General features: G+C 49.6%; 2 protein-coding genes across 2 annotated transcripts in view; both read right to left on the bottom strand.

Annotated features, from left to right (window-relative positions):
* Positions 1 to 15,804, bottom strand: part of LOC139280284 (malignant fibrous histiocytoma-amplified sequence 1 homolog) — a 71,922-nt gene extending 56,118 nt beyond the window's left edge. The window contains exon 1 of the mRNA XM_070899961.1: positions 15,725 to 15,804. Within this exon, the coding sequence (XP_070756062.1) occupies positions 15,725 to 15,740 (16 nt within the window). The 5' untranslated portion in view covers positions 15,741 to 15,804. The remainder of the gene's footprint in view (positions 1 to 15,724) is intronic.
* The window catches only part of LOC139279628 (cadherin-related family member 5-like), a 184,900-nt gene that overhangs the window by 108,934 nt on the left and 53,635 nt on the right, over positions 1 to 22,331 (bottom strand). The gene's annotated exons all lie outside the window — the stretch shown is intronic.

The following is a 22,331-nucleotide window of genomic DNA, read 5'->3' as shown; positions in this document are numbered from 1 at the left end:
AGATCAGATAAGGAGTGTCTCCCACAAGTTCAGCCCTTGAGGTTAAGGTATGCATCTAGGTTGAGTGTATACCGTAATACAGTGGTGTTACATATTGTGGTTACATACATGACAGCCTCGTCCCTCTCTATCTTTGTAATCTCTACCAGCCCCACAACCCCCTGAGATCTTTGCATCCTCCAATTCTGGCCTCTTGAGCATCCCTGATTTTAATCGCTCAGCCATTGGTGGCCATGCCTTCAGCTGCCTGGGCCCTAAACTCTGGAACTCCCTCCCTAAACCTCTCCACCTCTCTTTCCATCTGTTAAGATGCTCCTTAAAACCTACCTTTATTAAATGGCGGAGCAGGCTCGAGGGGCCCTATGGCCTGCGCCTGCTCCTATTTCTTATGTTCCTTTGTACCTATTTGACCAAACTTTTGGTCACCTGTCCTAATATCTCATGTGGCTCGGTGTGAAATGTTGTTTGATAATCGCTCCTGTGAAGCGACTTGTGACGTTTTACTACATTAAAGGCGCTATATAAATGCAAGTTGTTGCTGATGTCTACATTTAGAATGGAACCTGCCCATGTTAAATCATAATAACACAAGAAATAGGAGCAGGAGTCATGGATGATCTGATCCTGGCCTCAACACCACTTCCCTGCCCGCTCCCCATAACCCTTGACTCATAGAAGCATAGAAAATAGGTGCAGGAGTAGGCCATTCGGCCCTTCGAGTCTGCACTACCATTCAATAAGATCATGGCTGATCCTTCACCTCAGTACCCCTTTCCCGCTTTCTCTCCATACCCCTTGATCCGTTTAGCCGTAAGGGCCATATCTAACTCCCTCTTGAATACATCCAATGAACCAGCATCAACAACTCTTGGCGGCAGGGAATTCCACAGGTTAACAACTCTCTGAGTGAAGAAGTTTCTCCTCATCTCAGTCCTAAATGGCCTACCCCTTATCCTAAGACTGTGTCCCCTGGTTCCGGACTTCCCCAACATCGGGAACATTCTTCCCGCATCTCACCTGTCCCGGTCCCGTCAGAATCTTATACATTCCTATGAGATCCCCTCTCATCCTTCTAAACTCCAGTGTATAAAGGCCCAGTTGATCCAGTCTCTCCTCATATGTCAGTCCAGCCATCCCTGCAATCAGTCTGGTGAACCTTCGCTGCACTCCCTCAATTGCAAGAACGCCCCTTCCTCAGATTAGGAGACCAAAACTAACACAATATTCCAGGTGAGGCCTCACCAAGGCCCTATACAATTGCAGTAAGACTTCCCTGCTCCTATACTGAAATCCCCTAGCTATGAAGGCCAATATGCCATTTGCCTTCTTCACCGGCTGCTGTACTTGCATGCCAACTTTCAATGACTTATGTACCATGACACCCAGGTCTCGTTGCACCTCCACTGTTCCTAATCTGCCGCCATTCAGATAATATTCTGCCTTCGTGTTTTTGCCACCAAAGTGGATAACCTCACATTTATCCACATTATACTGCATCCGCCATGCATTTGCCCACTCACCTAACCTGTCCAAGTCACCCTGCAGCCTCTTAGCAGCCTCCTCACAGATCACACCGCCACCCAGTTTAGTGTCATCTGCAAACTTGGAGATATTACACTCAATTCCTTCATCCAAATCATTGATGTATATTGTAAAGAGTTGGGGTCCCAGCACTGAGCCCTGCGGCACTCCACTAGTCACTGCCTCCCATTCCGAAAAGAGCCGTTTATCCCGACTCTCTGCTTCCTGTCTGCCAACCAATTCTCTATCCACACCAGCACATTACCCCCACTCCCATGTGCTTTGATTTTGCACACCAATCTCTTATGTGGGACCTTGTCAAAGGCCACTGGTTCTCCCTTGTCCACTCTACTAGTTACATCCTCAAAAAATTCTAGAAGATTTGTCAAGCATGATTTCCCTTTCATAAATCCATGCTGACTTGGACGGATTCTGTCACTGCTTTCCAAATGCTCTGCTATTTCATCCTTAATAATTGATTCCAACATTTTCCCCACTACTGATGTCAGGCTAATTACCCGTTTTCTCTCTCCCTCCTTTTTTAAAAAGTGGTGTTACATTAGTTACCCTCCAGTCCATAGGAACTGATCCAGAGTCGATAAACTGTTGGAAAATGATCACCAATGCATCCACTATTTCTAGGGTCACTTCCTTAAGTACTCTGGGATGCAGACAATCAGGCCCCGGGGATTTATCGGCCTTCAATCCCATCAATTTCCCTAACACAATTTCCCGCCTAATTAGGATATCCTTCAATTCCTCCTTCTCACTTGACCCTCGGTCCCCTAGTACATCCGGAAGGTTATTTGTGTCTTCCTTCGTGAAGACAGAACCAAAGTATTTGTTCAATTGGTCTGCCATTTCTTTGTTCCCCATTATAAAGTCACCGGAGTCTGACTGCAAGGGACCTACGTTTGTCTTCACTACTCTTTTTCTCCACATAGCTATAGAAGCTTTTGCAGTCAGTTTTTATGTTCCCGGCAAGCTTCCTCTCGTCCTCTATTTTCCCCCTCCTAATTAAACCCTTTGCCCTCTGCTGAATTCTAAATTTCTCCCAGTCCTCTAGTTTGCTGCTTTTTCTGGCCAATTTATATGTCTCTTCCTTGGATCTAACATTACCCTTAATTTCCCTTGTTAGCCACGGTTAAGCCACCTTCCCCGCTTTATTTTTACTCCAGACTGGGATGTACAATTGCTGAAGTTCATCCATGTGATCTATAAATGTTTGCCATTGCCTATCCACCGTCAACCCTTTAAGTATCACTCGCCAGTCTATCCTAGCCAATTCACGCCTCATGCCATCGAAGTTAGCTTTCCTTAAGATCAGGACCCTAGTTTCTGATTTAACTGTGTCACTCTCCATCTTAATAAAGAATTCTACCATATTATGGTCACTCTTCCCCAAGGGGCCTCGCACAACAAGATTGCTAATTAGTCCCTTCTCATTACACATCACCCAGTCAACGATGGCCAGCTCTCTAGTTGGTTCCTCGACATATTGGTCAAGAAAACCATCCCTAATACACTCCAGGAAATCCTCCTCCACCGCATTGCTACCAGTTTGGTTAGCCCAATCTATATGTAAATTAAAGTCGCCCATGATAACTGCTGTATCTTTATTGCACACATTCCTTATTTCATGTTTGCTGCTGTCCCCAACCTCACTACTACTGTTTGGTGGCTTGTACACAACTCCCACCAGCGTTTTCTGCCCTTTGGTATTCCGTAGCTCCACCCATACCGATTCCACATCATCCAAGCTAATGTCCTTTCTTACTATTGCATTAATTTCCTCTTTAACCAGCAACGCCACCCTGCCTCCTTTTCCTTTCTGTCTATCCTTCCTAAATGTTGAATATCTCTGGATGTTGAGTTCCCAGCCTTGGTCACCCTGGAGCCATGTCTCCGTGATGCCAACTACATCATATCCATTAACTGCTATCTGCGCAGTTAATTCGTCCACCTTATTCCGAATACTCCTCGCATTGAGGCACAGAGACTTTAGGTTTGTCTTTTTAACACACTTTGCCCCTTTAGAATTTTGCTGTAATGTGGCCCTTTTTGTTTTTTGCCTTGGGTTTCTCTGCCCTCCACTTTTACTTTTCTCCTATCTATCTTTTGACTCTGTCTCCCTTTTATATCCCTCTGCCTCCCTGCATAGGTTCCCATCCCCCTGCCATGTTAGTTTAACTCCTCCCCAACAGCACTCGCAACCACTCCCCCCTCGGACATTGGTTCTGGTCCTGCCGAGGTGCAGACCGTCTGATTTGTACTGGTCCCACCTCCCCCAGAACCGGTTCAAATGTCCCAGGAATTTGAATCCCTCCCTTCTGCACCACTCCTCAAGCCACGTATTCATCTGAGCTATCCTGCGATCCTACTCTGACTAGCACATGGCACTGGTAGCAATCCTGAGCTTACTACTTTTGAGGTCGTACTTTTTAAATTTAGCTCCTAGCTCCCTAAATTCATCTCGTAGGACCTCATCCCATTTTTTACCTATATCGTTGGTACCTATATGCACCACGACAATTGGCTGTTCACCCTCCCTTTTCAGAATGTCCTGCACTTGCTCCGAGACATCCTTGACCCTTGCACCAGGGAGGCAACATACTATCCTGGAGTCTCGGTTGCGGCCGCAGAAACGCCTATCTATTCCCCTTAAAATCGAATCCCCTATCACTATTGCTCTCCCACTCTTTTTCCTGCCCTCCTGTGCAGCAGAGCCAGCCACGGTGCCATGAACTTGGCTGCTGCTGCCTTCTCCTGATGAGTCATCCCCCTCAACAGTACCCAAAGCAGTGTATCTGTTTTGCAGGGGGATGACCGCAGGGGACCCCTGCATTACCTTCCATGCACTGCTCTTCCTGTTGGTCACCCATTCCCTATCTGGCTGTGTACCCTTTACCTGCGGTGTGACCAACTCACTAAACATGCTATTCACGTCATTCTCAGCATCGTGGATGCTCCAGAGTTTATCCACCCGCAGCTCCAGTGCCGCAGTGCGGTCCGTCAGGAGCTGGAGGCGGATGCACTTCCCGCACACGTAGTCGTCAGGGACACCGGAAGCGTCCCTGGTTTCCCACATAGTACAGGAGGAGCATAATACATGTCCGAGCTCTCCTGCCATGACTTAACCCTTAGATTAACTTAATTGGGCAACAACAATGTTAAAAGGTTACTTTATGATAAAGAAAAAGAAAAACTACTCACCAATCACCAGCCAATCACTTACCCCCTTGGCTGTGACGTCACCTTTCGATTTCTTTCTACTTCTTTTTTGGCTTCTCACCCTGCTGCAGCTGCACAAGCCACGCCTCTCCGACGCGTTGGGCCTTTTTATAGGCCTCAGTGATGCACCTCCCGAGCCTCTCCACGCACCTGGCACTCCCGAGCCTCTCCGACGCGTTGGGCCTTTTTATAGGCCTCAGTGACGCACCTCCCGAGCCTCTCCACGCACCTGGCACTCCCGAGCTTCTCCGCGCGTTGGGCCTTTTTATAGGCCTCAGCGACGCACATCCCGAGCCTCTCCACGCACCTGGAACTCCTCTGTAGTTCAAAAATCTGTCTATTTCCACCTTAAATATATTCAAAGACCCAGCATCCACAGCTATCCGGGGCAGAGAATTCCAAAGATTCACGACCATCAGAGAAGAAATTCTTCTTCATTTCCATTTTAAGTGGGCGAACCCTTATTCTCAAACTATGTCCCCTAGTTCTAGATTCCCCCACGAGGGGAAACATCCTCACTGCATCTACCCAGTCAAGCCCTCTCAGAATCTCATACATTTCAATAAGATCACCTCTCATTCTTCTAAACACCAATGAATATAGGCCCAACCTGCTGAACCTTTCTTCCTATGACAACCCCTTCATTGCAGGAATCAACCTCATGAACCTTCTCTGAACTGCCTCCAATGCAAGTATATCCCTCCTTAAATACAGAGAGCAAAACTGTGCGCAGTACTCCAGGTGTGGCCTCACCAATACCCTGTACAGTTGTAGCAGGACTTCTCTGCTTTTATACTCCATTCCCCTTGCAATAAAGGTCAACATTCCATTTGCCTTCCTGATTACTTGCTGTACCTGCATACTCACTTTTTGTGTTTCATGTACGAGGACCCCCAGGTCCCTCTGTACTGCAGCACTTTGTAATATCTCTCCATTTAAATAATAATTTGCTTTTTTATTTTTCCTACTAAAGTGGATAACCTCACATTTTCTCACATTACACTCCCTCTGTCAAATTTTTGCCCACTCATTTAGCCTGTTTATATCCTTTTGTAGATGTTTTGCGTCCTCCTCACAACTTGCTTTCCCACCTATGATTCTTAATGAATATTAGCATCTGTTTTCACAAGAGGGAGGGGCAATGCAGACTTTGTAATGAGGGAAGTGGAGTGTGAAGTATTAGATGAGATAAACATAGTGAAAGTGTTCAGGGGCTTAGCAACTTTGAAAGTGGATAAATCCCTAGGCCCGAATGAAATGTATCCCAGGCTGTTCAGAGAAGCAAAAGAGGAAATAGCAGAGGCTCTGACCATCATTTTCCAATCTTCTCTGGCTACATGTGTGGTGCCAGAGTACTGGAGGACTGAAGGACTGCTAATGTTGTACCTTTGTTTAAAAAGGGAGAAAGGGATAGACTGAGTAATTACAGGCCAGTCAGCCTAACCTCGGTGGTGGGAAAATTATTGGAAAAAATCCTGAGGGACAGGATAAATCTTCATTTGGAAAGGCCAAATCATTGAATCAAGACTTGGATTAATCAAGGACAGTCAACATGGATTTGTTAAGGGAAGGTCGTGTCTGACTAAATTGATAACATTTTTCGAGGAGGTAACAAGGAGGGTCGATGAGCGCAGTGCATATGATGTAGTGTATATGGATTTTATCAAAGCTTTTGATAAGGTTCCACATGGCAGACTGGTCACGAAAGTAAGAGCCCATGGGATCCAGGGCAAAGTGGCAAGTTGGATCCAAAATTGGCTCAGAGGCAGGAAGCAAAGGGTAATGGTTGATGGGTGTTTTTGTGACTAGAAGGCTGTCTCCAGTGGGGTTCCGCAGGGCTCAGTGCTGGGTCCCTTGCTTTTTGTGGTATTTATCAATGATTTGGACTTGAATGTTGGGGGTATGATTAAGAAGTTTGCAGATGACAGTAAAATAGGCTGTGTGGTTGATAATGAAGAAAGCTGCAGACTGCGGGAAGATAGCAATGTACTGGTCAGGTGGGCAGAACAGTGGCAAATGGAAATCAATCCAGATAAGTGTGAGGTTATGCATTTGGGGAGGTCTAACAAGGCAGGGGAATACATATTAAATTGTACAACATTGAAAAGTGTAGAGGAACAAAGGGACCTTGGAGTGCAGGTCCACCGATCCCTAAAGGTAGCAGGCCAGGTAGATAAGGTGATTAAGAAGGCATATGGAATACTTGCCTTTGTTAGTCGAGACATAGAATACAAGAGCAAGCAGGTTATGCTTGAACTTTATAAAACACTAGTTAGGCCACAGCTGGAGTATTGCGTGCAGTTCTGGTCATCACATTAAAGGAAAGATGTGATTGCACTGGAGAGGGTACAGAAGAGATGTTAGTAATAACTTTTATTTATATAGCGCCTTTAACCTAGTAAACATCCCAAGGTGCTTCATAACAAGTGTTACAAGACAAAACAGATAGATTTGACACCCAGCCACAAAAGAAGAAATTAAGGCAGATGACCAAAAGCTTGTTTAAAGAGGTAGGTGTCATGTATCCTACATGGTTACTGCTTGTACTATTACATAGTGTGCCACCAAGGGGCACCTCATTGGGAGACTTGTATGTTACCTGTACAGGTGTGCCTGGCCGAGTATAAAAGGCAGGCCACCAGGTGTGATCCTCACTCTGGAGTTATCAATAAAGGACTAAGGTCACTACAGTTCAAGTACAACACATTGTCTCGTGGAGTCATTATCAGAGCAGCTAAAGACATAACAATTGGCGACGAGATTATGGACCTTCACGCGAAAATGGCTACCCTTGGTACATTGCAGCAGTTCGCTGATGGTGATGATTGGGACGCCTTTGTGGAGAGGCTCGACCATTTCTTCACAGCAAACGACCTGGCAGGCGACAATCTGGCCACACTGGCTGATAAGCGCAGAGCTATCCTGCTAACCAGTTGTGGGCCCAACATCTATGGCCTCGTCAGGGACTTGCTGGCACCAGCGAAGACAATGACCAAGATATACGAGGAGCTTGTAACGCTGATCGAAGAACTCAAGCCCAAAGAGAGCATCCCAACAGCCAGACACCGGTTTTATACATACAGACGGCCCGAAGGCCAGGAGATCGCAAAATATGCTGCAGACCTCAGGAGGCTGACGGCACCGTGTGATTTCAGCAACCGCCTCACCAAAGCTCTGCGGGATATCTTTGTCATCGGAATCGGCCATGAGGGTCTTCTTCATAAGCTACTGTCGGCGGATACAACAGTCAAACTGCAAAAGGCCATCTCCGTGAGCCAGGCATTCATGACCTCGACCTGCGGCTCTAGGCAGATGACTCATCCTCAGGACTCAAACCCGGAAAGTACTGTGCAGAGTGGTGCTTTTTAGACGCTAGACTGTAGAACATGAACCTCCTCCGGGAAGAGAGAACAGGCCCCTGAGTCCCTTAACTCAGAGTCCGCCGAGGGGGGCTAACTGAGTTACCCCATTCTGGCGTTGCAGAGGGAATCACAGGGCTCACCAGTGCCGCTTTAAAGACTATGTATGTAAAGGCTGCAGCACAAAGGGCCACCTCCAGCGAATGTGTAAAAAGAAATATGACTCACTGTGTTGATGAAGAATCTGCAGATAGCCATGAATCCAGCGCTGATTATGAAACAATAGTCAGAAAGGCAGTTCAGCCCCACGATGAGGTATATAGCATGTTTACTTACACCACCGACGTTCCCCGTTGATAAATGGCGCACCAGTCTTCATGGAAGTGGACACGGGGGCGAGCCAGTCAGTAATGAATCAAGAAGTCTTTGAGAGGCTATGGGACAATCAAGCTGAACGACCCAAGTTGGTCCCAGTTCAGGCAAAGCTGCACATCTACACCGATGAACTTATCCCAGTCGTTGGTAGTGCGGATGTAAAGGTACTCCATGATAGCGCAGTGCACAAGTTACCCCTGTGGATTGTTGCAGGCGATGGACCAACGCTACTCGGAAGAAGGTGGATGGAGAAGATCCATTGGAGTTGGGAAGATTTTATCCCTCCAGCGATCGACGTCCTCCGCGCACAGAGGCACCTGAGGGTGGACCCAGAACCAGAGAGCAGACCAGCACAGCATGCGAGGCACAGACTGCTCAGCACGACTGTGTGGAGATGATCCAGCTGAGACGACCCGAACGCACCTTCCAGGCTCCAGTGGCAGGACTCCGGAGGAAGAAAATCGGATCCAAAGGCGACTTCCCAGCTTCGATGGCAGAATCTGGGGAGAAGAGGATCACCGCAGTCGACATTGTGGATGGAAAAAAGATAGCGGCGGTCAGATCACGAGGTGCAGTGCTGATGGAGCAACACATGGCACCAAAGGAGGCCTGCAACTCACCACCCTTAAAGGGACAGTTCCACACTCTCAATCAATGTAAGAGCAACTGTGAGTTAGATATAAAATGTGTAATTGATGATCAGAGCTGTGTACATGCAATAAGCAAGGAAAAGTCGCGCAATTGCGATCGGAGCGGCAGGTTATTTACTATCAGTAATGAAACGTTGAGCAATGTAGGATTTCAACTGCATAGTCAATGCAGTGGGCAGATACCCATCGGGAGCACACAGGTCCAGCGAGCTACCCAATGTAGTAGCCTGCGTCCCTGGGACCAGAGTTATGCACCATGGAGTGTGGCCACAAGCAGCCAATACATACAAGCTGCAGAGCAAGCAATCTCAGGAGGGCAACAGCACCAGTATCGATACCCTGCCCCTGACTGGCTCCACCTCTCAGGCACCCGATGGCACCAACCGCCACGAGCCTGAAAGAGCAAACTGTGCTATGGCGCAGCCCCCAGACCCTATCGCCACCAAGGCTACACCCGGGAACAAAGGGTCACCTGCAACGGTTCTCCCAAATAGGGCCAGGACCAGCCAGGATCCCAAACCAAATAACGCCCAGGCAAGCGAGTCAGCAGTTCCCTCTGTACTGCCAGACGACTGCTCCTCAGGGAGCAGCAGCGACCTGGGGCGTAAGGAAAGGACAGGGAGGTCACAGGCAGCTGTGAACCTGCCCGACGCTAGGAGCAACGGCAAAAGCCCCGAGAGCAGGCAAATTGAGCCAACCGGGTTCCCACTGCCAGCACTGGGCACCGCACCGCCACCAGACTACCTGGACACCATCCAGCAGTTCTGGAACTAGTTTGTCCTCACACACCAGTACTGATTCCAAGTATATATCAAGTATGTACCTCACCAGTCAAATGTACTTGCCTCACAACTGTACCACAAATGTAATGATGTAAATGCAATTTTTTTTTTGGACTTGAATGTATATGAATGTAATGAGCCACCGGCATAATCTATTTGTGGGGAGGGGAGAGAATGGAGTGTTCATGGGCACACAAACAGAAACCACCAGCACCTCCACTGCCATCGAAACACCACCTACTCACCCAAGATGGAAACGACCCTCCAAGGGTCAACCAGATAGAGCTAAGCCCAGAGCACAGTCAATGCAGAGGCGATTTGTACCAAAGGTTGGGGGAGAGTAATGTCATGTATCCTACATGGTTACTGCTTGTACTATTACAAGGTGTGCCACCAGGGTGCACCTCAGTGGGAGACTTGTAGGTTACCTGTACAGGTGTGCCAGGCCTAGTATAAAAGGCAGGCCACCAGGTGTGATCCTCACTCTGGAGTTATCAATAAAGGACTAAGGTCACTACAGTTCAAGTTCAACACATTGCCTCGTGGAGTCATTATCAGAGCATACAAAGACATAACAGTAGGATTTAAGGAGCGTGCTAAAGGAGGAAAGAGAAGTAGAGAGGCGGAGAGGTTTAGGGAGGGAGTTCCAGAGCTTGGGGTCCAGGCAACAGAAGGCACAGCCACCAATGGTTGAGTGATTATAAACAGGGATGCTCAAGAGGCCAGAATTTGAGGAACACAGACATCTTGTGGGGTTGTGAGGCTGAAGATCACAGAGATAGTGAGGGGCAATGGCATGGAGTGATTTGTAAACAAGAATTTTGAAATTGAGTCGTGTTTAACCAGGAGCCAATGTAGGTCAGCGAGCACAGTGGTGATGGGTGATCTTGACTTGGTGTGAGTTAGTACACGGGCTGCTGAGTTTTGGATGACCTCAAGTTTACGTAGTGTAGAATGTGGGAGGCCGGTCAGGAATGCGTTGGAGTAGTCAAGTCTGAGGGTAATAAAGGCATGAATGTGGGTTTCAGCAGCAGAAGAGCTGAGGCAGAGGCAATGTTACGAAGGTGGAAAAAGGCAGTTTTAGTTATGCCGCGGATATGTGGCTGGAAACTCATTTCAGGGTCAAATATGACACCTAGGTTGCGAACAGTCTTGTTCACCCTCTGATAGATGCTAGGGAGAGGGATGGAGTCAGTGGTTAGGGAACGCAGTTTGTGGCGGGGACCAAAGATAATGGCTTCAGTCTTCCCAATATTTAATTGGAGAAAATTTCTGCTCATCCAGTACTGGATGTCAGACAAGCAATCTGACAATTTAGAGACCGTGGAGGGGTCGAGAGAAGTGGTGGAGAGGTAGAGTTGGGTGTCGTCAGCATACATGTGGAAACTGACTCCGTGTTTTCGGATGATATCGCCAAGGGGCACATATAGATGAGAAATAAGAACGTTGCCAGGACTGGAGAATTTTAGCTCTGAGGAAAGATTGGATAGACTGGGTCTTTGGAACAGAGGAGGCTCAGGGGCCACGATAGAGTGGATAAACATAGAAACATAGAAAATAGGTGCAGGAGTAGGCCATTCGGCCCTTCTAGCCTGCACCGCCATTCAATGAGTTCATGACTGAACATGCAACTTCAGTACCCCATTCCTGCTTTCTCGCCATACCCCTTGATCCCCCTAGTAGTAAGGAATACATCTAACTCATTTTTGAATATAGTTAGTGAATTGGCCTCAACAACTTTCTGTGTTAGAGAATTCCACAGGTTCACCACTCTCTGGGTGAAGAAGTTTCTCCTCATCTCGGTCCTAAATGGCTTACCCCTTATCCTTAGACTGTGACCCCTGGTTCTGGACTTCCCCAACATTAATAAGAACATAAGAATTAGGAACAGGAGTAGTCCATCTAGACCCTCAAGCCTGCTCCGCCACCCAACAAGATCACGGCTGATTTGGCCGTGGACTCAGCTCCACTTACCCGCCCGCTCCCCATAACCCTTAATTCTCTTATTGGTTAAAAATCTATCTATCTGTGATTTGAATATATTCAATGAGTTAGCCTCAACTGCTTCCTTGGGCAGAGAATTCCACAGATTCACAACCCTCTGGGAGAAGAAATTCCTTCTCAACTCAGTTTTAAATTGGCTCCCCCGTATTTTGAGGCTGTGCCCCCGAGTTCTAGTCTCCTCGACCAGTGGAAACAACTTCTCTGCCTCTATCCTGTCTATCCCCTTCATTATTTTAAATGTTTCTATAAGATCACCCCTCATCCTTCTGAACTCCGAGTAAAAACCCAGTCGACTCAATCTATCATCATAAGGTAACCCCTCATCTCCGGAATCAGCCATCAGCCTAGTGAATCGTCTCAGTACCTCTTCCAAAGCTAGTATATCCTTCCTTAAGTAAGGTGACCAAAACTGCACCAGTACTCCAGGTGCGGCCTCACCAATACCCTGTACAGTTGCAGCAGGATCTCCCTGCTTTTGTACTCCATCCCTCTCGCAATGAAGGCCAACATTCCATTCGCCTTCCTGATTACCTGCTGCACTTGCAAACTAACTTTTTGGGATTCATGCACAAGGACCCCCAGGTCCCTCTGCACCGCAGCATGTTGTAATTTCTCCCCATTCAAATAATATTCTCTTTTACTGTTTTTTTTTCCCCCAAGGTGGATGACCTCACATTTTCCGACATTGTATTCCATCTGCCAAACCTTAGCCCATTCGCTTAACCTATCTAAATCTCTTTGCAGCTTCTCTGTGTCCTCTACACAACCCGCTTTCCCACTAATCTTTGTGTCATCTGCAAATTTTGTTACACTACACTCTGTCCCCTCTTCCAGGTCATCTATCTATATTGTAAACAGTTGTGGTCCCAGCACCGATCCCTGTGGCACACCACTAACCACCGATTTCCAACTAGAAAAGGACCCATTTATCCTGACTCTCTGCTTTCTGTTAGCCAGCCAATTCTCGATCAATGCTAATACATTTCCTCTGACTCCGCCTACCTTTATCTTCTGCAGTAACCTTTGGTGTGGCACCTTATCGAATGCCTTTTGGAAATCTAAATACACCACATCCATCGGTACACCTCGATCCACCATGCTCGTGATATCCTCAAAGAATTCCAGTAAATTAGTTACGCATGATTTCCCCTTCATGAATCCATGTTGCGTCTGCTTGATTGCACTATTCCTATCTAGATGTCCCGCTATTTCTTCCTTAATGATAGCTTCAAGCATTTTCCCCACTACAGATGTTAAACTAACCGGCCTATAGTTACCTGCCTTTTGTCTGCCCCCTTTTTTTAAACAGAGGCATTACATTAGCAACTTTCCAATCCGATAGCACCTCCCCAGAGTCCAGAGAATTTTGGTAGATTATAACGAATGCATCTGCTATAACTCCCGCCATCTCTTTTAATACCCTGGGATGCATTTCATCAGGACCAGGGGACTTGTCTACCTTGAGTCCCATTAGCCTGTCCAGCACTACCCCCCAATGATAGTGATTGTCTCAAGGTCCTCCCTTCCCACATTCCCATGACCAGCAATTTTTGGCATGGTTTTTGTGTCTTCCACTGTGAAGACCGAAGCAAAATAATTGTTTAAGGTCTCAGCCATTTCCACATTTCCCATTATTAAATCCCCTTTCTCATCTTCTAAGGGACCAACATTTACTTTAGTCACTCTTTTCCATTTTATATATCGGTAAAAGCTTTTACTATCTGTTTTTATGTTTTGCGCAAGTTTACATTCGTAATCTATCTTCCCCTTCTTTATTGCTTTCTTATTCATTCTTTGCTGTCGTTTCAAATTTTCCCAATCTTCTAGTTTCCCACTAACCTTGGCCACCTTATACCATTGGTTTTTAATTTGATGCTCTCCTTTATTTCCTTGGTTATCCACGGTTGGTTATCCCTTCACTTACCGCCCTTCTTTTTCACTGGAATATATTTTTGTTGAGCACTATGAAAGAGCTCCTTAAAAGAAAGGAAGGACCTGTTTCTTTTGGCAGAAGGGTCAACAACCAAGGGGCATAGATTTAAAGTAATTGGTAGGAGGTTTAGAGGAGATATGAGGGGAAATTTCTTCACCCAGAGGGTGGTGGGGGTCTGGAACTCACTGCCTGAAAGGGTGTAGAGGCAAAAACCCTCACCACATTTAAAAAGTACTTGGATGTGCACTTAAAGTGCCGTAACCTACAGGGCTGCGGACCAAGAGCTGAAAAGTGGGATTAGGCTGGATAGCTTTTGGTCGACTGGCATGGACACGATGAACCGAAATGGCCTTCTTCCATGCTGTAAATTTCTATGATTCTATCTTTCGATCATCAACAAATTTGGCTACATTACAATCGGCCCTTCATCCAATGAATATAATCATCGCGCTATTATGATATCCTCCCACCAGTGGGAGGTGCTGCAGTGCCTCTTCTCTGCCTCTCCCAGTGCTTCAGCCCGTGCTGCTCATAGTCTGTTCCAACTGCAGGAAGAATATTTTACTAAACGGCGGGGTAAGGATGTGGAACAGATTACTGGCACAGTGCGTAAACAAACCTTAATGGGTTTGAAAAAGGGACAAAAGACAGCAAATGGGATTCGAGGTTACTCGTCTCAGCTCGGCACCGTCACTCCCAAGTGGACGAATGGATTATCTTATCCCTTGCCTCACAGTCAGTGCTGGTACACTTCAAATAAGTCCAGTTTCCCCATGTCTTCGCCCTCGTCCCCCCCCCCCCCCTACCCCGCCTCCATCCCCGTCCCGTCTCCCCCTGCTCCATCTCCCTGTCTCCCCCCGCCCCATCTCCCCCGGCGCCCAGTATCCCCCTCCCCCCGCCATGATCTCCTATGGTTTCCCATTTCATTCTACGAAACCATCAGTGCCTGGAATCTCGCCCTCCCTGCAGAGAAACCCGGGAGCAACATGGGCTCGTGGTGGGCAGGCGATTTGCCTCCATTGCCAATGTGATGGTTTGCTTTGTATCCAACCCGGAAGCAGGAGACTGGGAGCAGAGAGAATGGGCTGCCCTTTGCTGCAATACCCGGGCAGTGATTGGGACAATCAGAGCTACATGTGGAACAGCTCCCGGGATCACACACAGCGGTACCGACTGACGGGGGGGGGGGGGGGAAATATACACACTGGGGGGGGGGGGAAATATACACACTGGGGGGGGGGGGGGAAATATACACACTGGGGGGGGGGGAAATATACACACTGGGGGGGGGGGGGAATATACACACTGGGGGGGGGGGGAAATAGACACACTGGGGGGGGGGGAAATAGACACACTGGGGGGGGGGGGAAATAGACACACTGGGGGGGGGGAAATAGACACACTGGGGGGGGGGAAATAGACACACTGGGGGGGGGGGGATAGACACACGGGGGGAGGGGGGAATTAGACACATGGGGGGGAATTAGACACATGGGGGGGGGATTAGACACACTGGAGAGGATTAGACACATGGGGGGGGGGATTAGACACATGGGGGTAGGGGGGATAGACACACTGGGTGGGCACCGTTTGCTGAATGTGACTCCCACAATCTCTGTTGACTGTAAATCATACTGGCGGTGGGCGGCCGTGAGGAGCGGATACACCCCGGGACTCCGGGATATCGGAGCCTGGAGTCCGGGAAATGAATGGAGAGGGAGAGAGAGAGAGAGCGCCGGCAGCGGGCGGCCAGAGCCCAGCGAGGGGCAGAGGTGGAGAAAGAGGCAGCAGAGAGGTATTGGGGCAAGAGGGGGGAGGGGGGAGGGAGAGGGGGAAAGCAGGGGTTGCGGGATAGGCTGAGTCACTCACCCGCTCTGCCGGCCATTCAACTCTGAATGCAGAATCGAAACTGAAAGGGTTCTAACCCAGAGAGAGAGACAGAGACTGTCCCAGAGAGAGACTGTCTCAGAGCGAGAGAGAGAGAGGGACTGTCCCAGAGAGAGACTGAGACAGAGACTGTCTGAGAGAGAGAGTGAGAGGGACTGTCCCAGAGAGGGGGGGACTGTCCCAGAGAGAGAGAGACAGAGACTGTCAGAGAGAGAGAGAGAGACTGTCCCAGAGAGAGACTGTCTCAGAGCGAGAGAGAGAGGGACTGTCCCAGAGAGGGGGGTACTGTCCCAGAGAGAGAGAGAGAGAGAGAGGGGGGGACTGTCCCAGAGAGAGAGACAGAGACTGTCAGAGAGAGAGTGAGAGAGACTGTCCCAGAGAGAGAGAGAGAGAGAGAGAGAGACTGTCCCAGAGAGAGACTGTCTCAGAGTGAGAGTGAGAGGGACTGTCCCAGAGAGAGAGAGAGGGGGGGACTGTCACAGAGAGAGAAACAGAGACTGTCAGAAAGAGAGTGAGAGAGACTGTCTGAGAGAAAGATTGAGGGCGACTGTCCCAGAGAGAGAGAGAGAGAGAGGGAGACTGTCATGTATGCAACCTTCATGTAACTGTAACCTTCATGCAACCGCACTGTACACTATATCTGTCCTGGAAATGCACACCTTGACCACAGGGGGTGAACTTGTGGGAGACACTCCTCACCTGGGCACTCAGGTATTTAAAGGGAGGTCCCATGCAGTGTCATCACTTCTTGGTCCTGGGGAATAAAGGAAGGTCACGCAGTGACTGTGTCTGCAGTACATGCCTCGTGTGAGTCAGTAGCAAGGTGCAGGGGCACCACATTTGGCGAGAAACGGGAATCACCGAACCACGAGGATGGCCACCGGTAGCACAGAGGAACATTACTGTGTGGGTGAGGACTGGGACGACTTCGTTGAGAGACTCCAGCAGAGTTTCGTCACGAAGGACTGGCTGGGAGCGGCAGCGGCTGACAAGCGAAGGGCGCATCTACTGACCAGCTGCAGACCAAAGACATATGCGCTGATGAAAGACCTGCTCGCACCCGAGAAGCCGGCGGACAAGTCCTTCGAAGAGCTCAGCCAGCTGATCAGTGAGCATCTCAAACCGCCGAGTACTGTACACATGGCCCAGCACTGGTTCTACACACACCGGCGTCGGGAGAGACAAAACATCTTGGACGTCGTTGCAGACCTGCGGCGCGTGGCCAGTCTCTGTAAGTTCACAGACGCCTGCAGCGGGGAGATGTTAAGGGATTTCTTCATTGAGGGCATTAGTCATGCCGGTATTTTCAGGAAACTCAGAGATCAAGGACTTGACTTTAGAAGGGGCGTCGTTGATAGCTCAGACCTTCATGGCAGGGGAAGAGGAGACCAAGCAAATTTACACGCGCAGCCCTGGTTCCAACGTGGCGATGGACCAGGGAGTTAACATTATGAACACGGCTCAGGACCCCGTAGGCAAGCAAGGGCATTTTGAAACCGGCCAGGCAGCAACAGACGCCAGGGTGAGCCCGCAACAGGGACAATGGGGAGGGGATCGGCAATTCACGCCATCTCGAGGAACAATGCGTCCCGTGATGGGACCATTGACACCCACCATCAGGGCGCTTAGAAACAACCAAAGGGACAATCAGAGAGGAATGCCTGCTAACAGCTCTTTTGTTAACAACAACCTCAGCTTATGCTGGAGGTGTGGGGGTAGACATACTGCGAAAAACTGCAGGTTTCAGCAATATATCTGTAGGAATTGCAACATCAGTGGACACTTGGCCAGAATATGCAGGAAGGCTGTAGCGAGGCTAATCTACAAGACAGAGGAACCAGACAAGGAGTCTGCAATGCAGGATGATGCTTGGGGCAAAGCCCTGGATGCTGAAGCTCAGCGGGTTCATGTGGCTGATGTCCACAGCTCATTTACCAAAACGCCATCCATGATGATGAAAGTTTTATTGAATGGCATCCCGGTGTGCATGGAGCTGGACACAGGAGCCAGCCAGTCCCTTATGAGCGCCCAACAATTTGAGAGACTATGGCCACACAGAGCTAGCAGGCCAAAACTGGAACGCATTGACACGCAGCTACGGATGTACACTAAAGAGATCATCCCAGTGCTGGGCAGTGCAAACTTGGTGGTAACACATAATGGGTCAGAGAACCGGCTGCCACTCTGGATTGTCCCGGGAAACGGCCCCGCACTTTTGGGGAGAAGCTGGTTAGCCGAGATGAACTGGAAATGGGGGGATGTGCACGCCATTTCATCTGTGGAGCGAAGCTCATGGTCACAGGTCCTACAGAAATTCGGGGCACTGTTTCAACCAGGTGTCGGGACTTTCAAGGGCACCAAAGTAGTGATAAGCATCACCCTGGACGCCAGACCAGTGCATCACAAAGCCAGAGCGGTGCCGTATGTGATGCGTGAGAAAATTGAAAGTGAATTGGACAGGCTGCTCAGAGAGGGCATAATCTCGACAATTGAATTCAGTGACTGGGTAAGCCCCATCGTTCCTGTTCTCAAAGCGGATAGTTCGGTCAGGATTTGTGGCGACTACAAGGCCACCATCAACCATGAGTCACTGCAGGACCAATACCCGTTTCCGAGAGCAGAGGACCTCTTTGCTATGCTGGCAGGTGGCAAGCTGTTCACGAAGTTGGACCTCACTTCGGCCTACATGACTCAGGAACTGGCTGAAGAATCCAAGCTTCTGACCACCATCACGACGCACAAGGGGCTATTTATCTACAACAGGTGTCCTTTTGGCATTTGTTCGGTGGCCACTATCTTTCAGAGGAACATGGAAAGCTTGCTTAAATCCATTCCTGGAACAATCGTATTCCATGACGACATCCTAATAACGGGTCGAGACACCGAGGAACACCTCCGAAACCTGGGGGAGGTGCTACGCCGACTGGACCGGGTAGGCTTGCGGTTGAAAAAGCCTAAGTGTGTGCTTTTGGCCCCAGAGGTCGAATTTTTCGACAGGAGAGTTGCCGCAGACGGGATTCGGCCCACCGAAGCTAAAACGGAGGCGATCCGCCGGGCGTCCAGGCCCGGCAACACATCAGAGTTGTGATCATTCCTGGGACTTTTGAACTATTTTGGGAACTTTCTGCCGAACTTGAGCACAATTTTGGAGCCGTTACACATGCTCTTGCATAAAGGTTGTGATTGGTTTTGGGGGGACTGTCAAGAACGGGCTTTCAATAGAGCGCGGAACCTCCTTTGTTCTAACAAGCTGTTGACCTTGTACGACCCCTGTAAAAAAAACTAGTTTTAACGTGTGATGCATCATCCTATGGGGTTGGGTGCATGTTGCAGCAGAGTAATGATGAGGGCCGACTCCAATCGGGGGCTTATGCCTCCAGGTCGCTCTCCCAGGCAGAGCGTGGATACGGCATGGTCGAAAAGGAAGCACTCGCTTGTGTTTACGGGGTGATGTGTTTACCTTTTTGGTAGGCGGTTTGAGCTAGTAACGGACCACAAACCGTTAACATCCCTGTTGTCCGACAACAAGGCTGTCAATGTCAATGCGTCAGCTCGCATACAGAAATGGGCTCTCACGCTGGCTGCGTATGACTACACCATACGGCACCGGCCAGGCACCGAGAATTGCGCTGATGCGCTCAGCAGGCTCCCACTGGCCACCAATGAGGGAGCGTCGGAGCAAAGCGCTGAGATGGTCATGGCCGTTGAGGCTTTTGACACCGCAGGCTCCCCCATCACAGCCCGCCAGATCAAAATCTAGACCAACAGAGACCCCTCCTGTCCATGATAAAAAAATGTGTTCTGACGGGGGATTGGGCGCCCGCACACGGGGCATGCCCCGAGGAGGTCAGACCGTTTCACAGACGGATGGATGAGCTCTCCATCCAAGCTGATTGCCTGCTATGGGGCAGCCGGGTAGTCATGCCCGAGAAATGAAGGGAAGCATTCATCAGGGAACTCCACAGCGAGCACCCTGGGATCGTGCTAATGAAGGCCATTGCCCGGTCACATGTATGGTGGCCGGGAATTGACTCAGACCTGGAACACTGGGTTCGCAGGTGCACGACATGTGCCCAGCTGGGCAATTCTCCCAGGGAGGCCCCCCTCAGTCCGTGGCCCTGGCCCACCAGGCCATGGTCACGCGTTCACGTAGACTACGCGGACCCATTCATGGGAAAAATGTCCCTGATCATTGTCGATGCATACTCGAAATGGATCGAGTGCATCATATCAAACTCGTGCACGACATCCATCACAGTGGAGAGTCTGCACATGGTTTTCGCGACCCATGGCTTGCAGGACATTCTGGTCAGCGACAATAGCCCGTGCTTCACCAGCCATGAATTCCAGGAGTTTATGTCGGGTAATGGCATCAAACACGTTAGGACAGCGCCGTTAAAGCTGGCTTCCAATGGCCAGGTGGAACGTGCGGTCAAGTCAGAAAACAAGGCATGCTCTGTATCCAAGGACCCTCCCTTCAGCATCGCCTATCGCGCCTCCTGCTGGCCTACAGGTCCCGCCCGCATTCACTCACGGGAGTCCCGCCAGCGGAACTACTCATGAAATGCACGCTTAAAACGCGGCTGTCCCTCATTCATCCAGCCCTGGCAGACATTGTTGAAAGCAAGCGCCAGTCCCAAACCGAGTGCCATGAGCTAAATGCAAGGGGGAGGTGTATAGAAATTGATGACCTGGTATTTGTTCTTAACCATGCTTTGGGACCCAAGTGGCTTGAGGGCACCGTAATTGGCAAAGAGGGGAATAGGGTCATAGTGGTCAGACTCAACAATGGGCAGATATGACGAAAACACTTGGACCAAGTAAAGAAAAGGTTCAGCATAGACACTGAGGAACCTGAGGAAGAGCATGAGATGTTACCCACACCACTGCCAGTGGACGAGCAACAAGGACATTCACCAGCATGCACAGTCCCTGCGGCTAGCCTGGACAGGCCGGAATCACCTCAGGTGACAGAGACGCATGCCAAGGCTCAGCCACCAGAGCCCCAACTGCGGCGCTCCACGAGAGAGCATCGACCACCTGATAGACTTAACCTTTGACACAAAAAGACATGAGGGGGGAGGTGATGTCATGTATGCAACCTTCATACAACTGTAACCTTCATGCAACCACACTGTACACTGTATATATGTCCTAGAAATGCACAACTTGACCAGAGGGGGTGAACTTGTGGGAAACACTCCTCACCTGGGCACTCAGGTATTTAAAAGGAGTCCCACGCAGGGTCATCACTTCTGGGTCCTGCGGAATAAAGGAAGGTCATGCAGTGACCGTGTCTGCAATACATGCCTCGTGTGATTCAGAAGCAAGGTACAGGGACACCACAGAGACTGTCCCAGAGAGAGAGAGAGAGACTGTCCAAGAGAGAGAGAGAGAGAGACTGCCCAGAGAGAGAGAGAGAGAGAGAGAGGCGGACTGTCCCAGAGAGAGAGAGAAACAGGGACTGTCCCAGAGAGAGAGACAGGGACTGTCCCAGAGAGAGAGAGAGAGAGACTGTCCGAGAGAGAGAGACTGTCCCGGAGAGAGAGAGAGAGAGAGAGAGACTGTCTCAGAGAGAGAGGGACTGTCCCAGAGAGAGACAGAGAGTGGGGGGAGGACTGTCCCAGAGAGAGAGAGAGAGAGGGACTGTCCCAGAGAGAGAAAGAGAGAGAGACTGTCCCAGAGAGAGAGAGAGAGAGAGAGAGAGAGAGACGGTCCCAGAGAGAGAGAGAGAGAGAGAGAGACTGTCTCAGTGAGAGAGAGAGAGAGAGAGACTGTCTCAGTGAGAGAGAGAGACTGTCCAAGAGGGAGAAACTGTCCCAGAGAGAGAGAGAGAGAGAGAGGGAGGGAGGGAGAAAGGGGGGGGGACTGTCCCAGAGAGAGAGAAAGGGGGGGGGGGGACTGTCCCAGAGAAAGAGAGAGAGAGAGACTGTCCCAGAGAGAGAGAGAGTGAGACTGTCCCAGAGAGAGAGAGAGAGACTGTCCCAGAGAGAGAGAGAGAGAGAGACTGTCCCAGAGAGCGAGGGACTGTCCCAGAGAGAGAAAGTGAAAAAGAGGGCGGGGGGAGTGGGGACTGTCCCAGAGAGAGAGAGAGAGAGAGACTGTCCCAGAGAGAGAAAGAGAGAAAGAGAGAGAGAGAGAGACTGTCCCAGAGAGAGAGAGAGAGAGACTGTCCCAGAGAGAGAAAGTGAAAAAGAGGGCGGGGGGGGTGGGGACTGTCCCAGAGAGAGAGAGAGAGAGAGACTGTCCCAGAGAGAGAGAGACTGTCTCAGTGAGAGAGACTGTCCGAGAGGGAGAGAATGTCCCGGAGAGAGAGAGAGAGAGGGGGACTGTCCCAGAGGGAGAGAGGGACTGTACCAGAGAGAGAGAGAGAGACTGTCTCAGAGAGAGAGAGACTGCCCAGAGAGAGAGAGAGAGAGAGAGAGAGACGGACTGTCCCAGAGAGAGAGAGAGACAGGGACTGTCCCAGAGAGAGAGAGACAGGGACTGTCCCAGAGAGAGAGAGAGAGAGACTGTCCGAGAGAGAGAGAGACTGTCCCGGAGAGAGAGAGAGAGAGAGAGGCACTGTACTAGAGAGAGAGAGAGAGAG

The sequence above is a fragment of the Pristiophorus japonicus genome, chromosome 14 (genome assembly GCF_044704955.1).
Source record: "Pristiophorus japonicus isolate sPriJap1 chromosome 14, sPriJap1.hap1, whole genome shotgun sequence".
In the NCBI taxonomy this organism is placed as follows: Eukaryota; Metazoa; Chordata; class Chondrichthyes; family Pristiophoridae; genus Pristiophorus; species Pristiophorus japonicus.
The sequence above is the reverse complement of the archived record's forward strand: the minus strand, read 5'-3'. Positions and strand labels throughout refer to the sequence as shown.